Below are 7,083 nucleotides of genomic sequence, written 5' to 3'. Positions count from 1 at the left end.
GTGCAAAATGTCCCCGGCTTCATTTGTACCATTTTTGCATGTCTGTGGAATAGATGAGTCACTTTTAACCGCAGTCGTCACGTAACTACTGTCACTTAGGACTGATTCACACTCCTTACAATTTCTAAAATAACAATCAGCCTCTCTGCTGACATTTTTATGCAAAGCGTACTGAGGGTACACCCTGCACTTATTATGGAATCGCCATTCACTGGAACAAATCAAAGCATGCAAATTTAATGATTTACTTATACAAGACAATGACAAGTGACATTATAATGTACTTTTGGAGATTGCGTGCGATATAAAAATATAGCTAAAACAAGAGTTGGCAAGACAAAAGAGAGCACAAATTGTAGCGAGTAAACATATCCTTTACAAAGCATCACGACGAGACACGACTACAATACTGCTCAAACCACTGGTGCGAAGTGGCTTTGGCAATGACACAGCTTTCCTTTTAGTTAACACACCCTTTGTTGTTATTTTTGCCCCACAAACACAAAGTACAAAAATTCAAGGGAGTTTAACTCTCATCCTCCGTGTCCTCCTCTTCATCCTCATCACCCTCCTCTTCGAAATCATCCTCTTCCTCATCCTCGTCCTCCTCCTCTCTTCTTGTCTGGCGACTGCAAGCTCTTTGTTGCTGTGACAACAAATAAACAGTCACTATGCGACTAAAACACTTAGCAGGTAGTCATTAAGCACAATTGGTGCTTCCATGGAATCGGTTTTCGCCGCAACATTCTCTGTCATTAAGAGTTGCGGTTCGTAGAGTCAATACAGGTAAAGTAGTGAACACACCCTGAAATGCACCGATACTTCATTCACTATTTTTAGTGCAGTACTATTTGAACACAAATATGTCTCATGTGGAATGGTAGGTGTATGATCTAAGTAAGAAGGAGACTTTCTGCATTGTCATATTTTACTTTCCGTTTTCCTTTTTAGTTTTATCTGGTATGCACACAGTGTTTGCAATCTACTTTTCTTGCTGTACATCTTCTTCTTTTTTTTGTCTGGCACTGATCGTAGTTTCTCTCAGATAAAATCAAGCATAACCATAGAAGCAAAGAATGATGTGACGCAGGACATATTTGTTGCACAATGGTGCAACAGGTGTGGACGGCAATCTGTCTCTGCGAGCTACAATCTGGACATCTCTAGGTAGACACTACTGCTAGATAGAAATTAAAGAAGAGCTGTCCAGACATTTAATGAGACAAGCCTATAAATTCAGGCGGTAGTTCAGTACCGCTGATCAGATACTCGGGTAAACTGAATGTGGGAGGGAATGCATGATGTTACTTCCATTCAATGACGTGTGGAATTCAAGCTGAATGATGGCTGGAGTGATAATCACTGAGAAAACTGATAAGACTCACTGTTATCCAGCATCAGCCTCTACTGGTATGAGGACGCGGGTTCAAAAAAAGGGAAGAGGGCAATTTAATTTTTTTTTTTTTTTTTTTTTTTTAATCTCCACTATGAAACGTATGCAAAAGTCAAAGACAAAACTAAAAAGCAGTGCCAGAACAGAACTAAATCAAAGAGAGATCTTCTGGGGAAAGTTTTTGTATTAGAGCACTGTCTGTATCTTACCTGTAAGGTCCCTGATGTACTCAGGAAGGACCCGGTCCGATCAAGGGACGTTTTGGAATTAGCTCGCACTATATCTAAGCGTGAGTGGTAGTCAGGGGTGTGCATCGAACTCCTGAACACCTGCCAAAGACAGTAGGAGGCGCTACACTTTTCCACAGAGACAAAGCAGAATGGAAGCAGTGCCTACACACACTAATGGGGCACTGAATGCTAGAAAGATAAGATATCCATGAATTAAAAAGAAAACACACAGCTGAGTGCACATTCTTAAATCAGATCAACACAGTTCAGAGATGTTAGATCATATTGGGGACAATTTATATTGCAGTTATATAAAATCAAGTGTTTAAGGGGGAAAAAAAACCTAACGTAAACAAACAGAGGAAATACTCTACAACTTGGATCATCCTGCAAATCAGCAGCTCGGCCGAAGATCTGCTTTGATCACACAAAGCAGCTCAGAAGGTATTATTCTCACAGCAAAATGAGCAAACTGCCAGTTTAACCACACCAGTGGTAAAATATAAATTCAGCCATGGCTCTCGATCAGGATTAACTTCATGCCTGTCGTTGTGCCTGTTTCAGATGATTCATTCTCCCATGCTTTGTATTATGAGTCACTAAAAAACAACCTTGTCTCGGTGAGACTTTGATATGAATGGAAGGGAGATGATTCAGTGCAAAAACACACAGATGAGATGGCTAGGGGTGGAGGAAAATAGCACAAGGGCATCTTGCAGGAGGAACCTCGCTTGCTGCATATCATTGATCCTGTGTGTTCCCACTACATGCTTTCTCTCTTAAAATAGTACAACAAACCTCTCACCAAATGTAAACAAAGGAAAACGCTGGCATGACTGAATGAATTGTGCAGTCTTCACTGCAGATTAGAAGTTAAAGGGTGTGGACAATAAAATACGTATGAGTAATACGTTGATGAGTAATGGATGCATAAGGTCATGAAACTTTGGGCATATTAAACATACGTTTCAGGTTAATCAAGTAGCGAGCAGAGGGTGTAAACGTTACATCTAAATATACATCCTTTTTATTGCGACTTTGTTAGTGACAATCAAGTGGCACCTTCAACTGATCTCATATCAATACAAGGTGCAATCAAAAAGTTCAGAGATTGTGCCTATAGCAACCAAAAACCGGACTTGATTTAAAACGGTCTGCCACATCGAACACGGGGCCTGATATTGATCAAGTAATGTAACTTGGAATATTTACTCACGAAAGGTATTGCTTTCCCCTGCTCGATGTGCATTAATGCGCTGCACTCCGTTCATGTGCAACAAAAACAGCCTCTGAAGTTTTTGATAGCACCTCGTAACGACACCTCTGGGGACATTTTTCCAGTCTTCTGCTTACCTCCAAGTCCTCCTCTTCATCCACACCCTGCATGCTTTGGTAGGCCAACGTGTACACCTCCAAAGCCTTGGCATGGAATGACATTTCCACCGTCACAAACTCACCAAAGATTTTCTATACAGGGAAAACACCATATTTAATATATATATAAAAATAATATTTCAACTCTGAATAGACTGGCACAATTCAAGTGAACCACAACTGCCTGGTGATAAGATAAATTACATAACAAGAGTTGTCTCAAACAACTGAAAGAGGACTGAAGGGTGTGGGCAGATTTCAGAGAAGACCTTCCAAATCATCACTGCTTTTTAATTCACTGTTGTCACCTCCTGTTTCAACAAACTTATATTTCCCTCAACTGAAACTGTAATTCTTATTCTAAGGAGGATAGAAAGCTCAGTGCAGCAGACCTTGATGTCTTGGATCTTCTGCTTCTCAAACTCATCTATAGTCTCCTCCAGCTGCTTAGTGGTCCGTGTGGCATCCATGGTGGCTCTCTGGAGCTCACTTTCAGCCTAATGGCAAAAAAAAAAAAAAAAAAAAAACATACAACATAACATACAAGACTAACACTACAGATTTTGAGAAAAAGTATTACTGTGCGAAAATGCTTTCTGTTGGCGCTGTCGGTTGACTTGTAACAGTGATCTTCCTCTTGTGGAGAATTTGCAGTGGATTTGTGAGTTTATGAGATTCCAACTTCTTCACTTTCATGATGCACTTACTATTTAATCAAAACGAACGTGCAAAAATGAGTAGGTTTCGCTGCATTTACCAATCATTGTACCTTATGACATATTGGATTTTTTTTTTTTTTTTTTACAGAAGCGAAGCAAAATGTTAAACTTTGTTGCCACTTTTATTTCAAAGTAATTCTAAATATATATTTAATCATTTTAGTCATACATCACCAGTGATTAGATGCACAAATTACGTGGGACACACCTGAGACTGTAGGCCTGGTTGAGGAAACTTAAAAACATATTAGCCTGTTGTCTGTGTTCATGCTGCATCCTGAACAACAGTGTATACATATCGTTATTGCATCAAGTACACAGCAAGATACTGGCAAATAAAACTTTTCAAACTTGAGAGAGATAAATATTTTGAATAGCTTCAAGTTCATTGTCATGGTCTTCAAAATGTTTTTGTAAAACACACAGATATAAACGAATATGAATTGATATTGCTGTTTTGACATTGAAGTATTTTTGGCGATTCGATAATAGAGAATTTCGGAACAGAAGAGAAACAAGACAAGGATACAATGATCTGTCTGTCTGAAGGGTTTCGCTGTCTGGTCCTCTCAAGCTGAGCCATCTGTTTGGCTTCTCTGTCTCTGGCACTCTGAGTCGCCTTCAGATCCTCCTGCATGGATGCACAAGCACACAAGGCCACAGTAGTCATTATGAGAATGAACAAAGATGCACAATTTGCGGCAGTTTTTGAAATGCTAAAGAACACAATCTAACATCAAAGAATTTGGTGACCCTCAGTGTTTACCGATCGAGACCTCCACTCAAACCTATCCTGAAAGTTTCTGTTTTCTTCACTCTCCGCATCAACATTGGAATGTGTCCATGTGAACTGACGCTACTGCAGAGAATGAAGTGTAATAGGATAAATTAATTACCATCAGTATGATCAAATTTGGGACTCGGCAGAAAATGAAAAGGAGAAAAGTTCCCTTTTCACATGACTTAATGACCTTATTTAGCCCAATCTAATTCAACTTTGGAACTCTCGCTCTTCCTGAAAAATAAATGACCAATGATAATCCTTCAAAATCAGACTGACACACAGCAAAACAACAAACAAAGCTAAGCAGTGTTGTGATTTTTTGTTTTTGTTTACTGTAAAATTCTGCACACCTGCAGTTTAAGAGTATGTAATGTTAAAAGAAATACGATGATAAAAAAAAACATTTATTAGAACTGTGAGCAACAGGACAATAAAAGAAAAATGACCAATTTAATTCTTAATGTCAACATCACTGATCAAGGTAAATATCTCCTGCACATCCTTTAAATAATACGATGGCAAATGCAAAATACTCCAAATGCCTCAAAGAAACAACCAAATTTAAGGCAGAGCTGTGTCGGTGCTGGCAATGGCTAAAAAAAAAAAAAAAAAAAAAAAAGAGTCCCTCAAGAGGGAGTAAGATATTGTCATTGAAATGATACTGCCCTCTTGTGGCCATGCAGGGGTAATGACACTGAAATAAGAGTGTGTCTGCATCTTGATATCTGTATAACTGTTTAAAATGTGATATTTTAACAAGCAAAGACATTAAAGTCATTTTAATGCTCTGATGAATAACATGAAAATTCATATATTTAAAAATTTTTTTTTTAGCTATTTTCTCTTACCAATATTTTTTTTATGTTGCATGAATCTACTAATTTTACAGTTAGCGTCAACATGGATTAAGCTTCATCACCGTCATTTGGTTTACTTGTAATCAGTGGAGACGTCCAACATGGCTGCGGTTGATAGTAATACTTACCCTTTTGCGTTTCACTACAGATCCATAGCTTTTTAATGGCTCTATGACTTTGGCTTCAAGTCTTTCCACCTGTAAAGGTACATTTTATGTTAGGTTCTGTCTTATGTTTCAATTAAACTGTTGTTATAAACATGAAATTATGACTGAAGTCAAAGCATCTGGAAATAAAATACTGTTGTTTCACCTCAGCTTGGCGGTAATCTTGAATCTTGGCCAGGTGCGCAGCAAACTGCTTCATACCCATCTTAAGGTGCGGCGTTTCTGTGTCTGCATACATGCCGATTTCCCGGACCAGAATATCTGCCTTGTCTCGTAGCCTGGCTGTTTTGCGGACATAGGCAGCAAACAGCTGGCACATATCTCCAAAATGTTTTTCCACATTAGAGATTTTCCCCTGGATCCTCCTCGTCTGGTTGTCCCTAGAGAGGATGACGGACAGCATTAACAGCAGTTATAAAACAGTAGTTTGTCACAAAAAATCAGAAGTGGAGGAAAAATGACACCAGGATAGTGGGAAGTGGATACAATTATGAAAGATAAATGTCATCATATATTAGATAAATACATGATTAAATTTCACCTTTATACTGTCTGTGCAGGCAAATGTGCCAACGTTAGCTAGGTAATTCACGTGTCAGTTCATCTAATTGGGCATGACTGAAAAGTCAACTTCTCTCAAAACATTTATTTTTATTGTCAGTTGACAAGTGTTTTTTCTCTATTTGCAAAATGACACAATAATAAAGGCTATGCAAAAGCAAGTTACAAGTTAACTTAGGTTGTAATGACCTCTAGGTGATTTGGGTTTGAAGGGGGGGGGGGGGGTGCGATTGGCCCCGGGCCTTCTCTGAGTCTAGGATCGCCACTGCTGTCCCGTGTTTTGTTTTCCCTGATTCTTTCCCAGAGTCCATTACTTCATCATCGTTTAATGACACAGACACGTAGACAGCTAAACGCAGAAACACTTTCCATCCGGAGAGGTTCGTATGTGCCTTTTATTTCGATTTTAAACAGAAGTCCGTTTTGTGACTCATGAAGAAGTCAAGTTTGGAGGTAAACAGGATCACTGAGACAAGACAACAAATAACTCGAAGGGTAAACACGCTGGGTAACTTGTTAACAGACAGATAAACTACTCATCGATGTCCTGACTGCTCCTGCGACTATGCGGTTTTTATTACCGCTAACGTTAACTTACTGAGCTGTTTAGTCACCTACTGAAAACAACAGGAGGAGCTGCTGTAGCGTTTATGATCTCCTACCTCGCTCTTGCATCGGGGGTTCGACTCATTTCTGCAGACAGATTTTTTTTTTTTTTTTAAATTAAATGTATTTAGTGCGCCGCCACGTTTATCCGCACCCTGATTTTAACGTTAGCTCGCTAACTGTACTCTCTTCTCTGCCAGCCCAGCACGCCAGCCAGCCGTTTCCATGGAGTCCCCCAGCGTTTCCGCTTCAGAAATGCATTCTGGGAGATTGAGTCTTTTGTTGTCTGCTGGCCAGCTCCAAGTGAGGCAATAAATGGACCTCAGCAAATTTACATGCACTACTGGAGCTTACGGGTCTTGTGGGAGCTACTTGTTTTTTTTTTAAATATA

The 7,083-nt window shown here is 39.4% G+C and overlaps 1 protein-coding gene across 1 annotated transcript; it reads right to left on the bottom strand.

Annotated features, from left to right (window-relative positions):
* Positions 1-221: 221 nt before the first annotated feature.
* cibar1 (CBY1 interacting BAR domain containing 1) lies at positions 222-6,782 on the bottom strand. Its single transcript, XM_069696415.1, is given in 8 exon segments — positions 222-646; positions 1,603-1,722; positions 2,977-3,090; positions 3,390-3,545; positions 4,246-4,347; positions 5,486-5,554; positions 5,670-5,904; positions 6,748-6,782. Coding segments are annotated over 8 exon segments (945 nt in total). The 5' UTR covers positions 6,777-6,782; the 3' UTR covers positions 222-526.
* Between the last annotated feature and the right edge of the window lie 301 nt (positions 6,783-7,083).

Source organism: Brachyistius frenatus, unplaced genomic scaffold (assembly GCF_029030835.1).
Source record: "Brachyistius frenatus isolate BFR_SWC_R1_liver_20210118 unplaced genomic scaffold, ASM2903083v1 Contig_2, whole genome shotgun sequence".
Classification (NCBI taxonomy): domain Eukaryota; kingdom Metazoa; phylum Chordata; class Actinopteri; family Embiotocidae; genus Brachyistius; species Brachyistius frenatus.
Note: the sequence above shows the minus strand (reverse complement) of the source record. Positions and strands in the feature narration are given on the sequence as shown.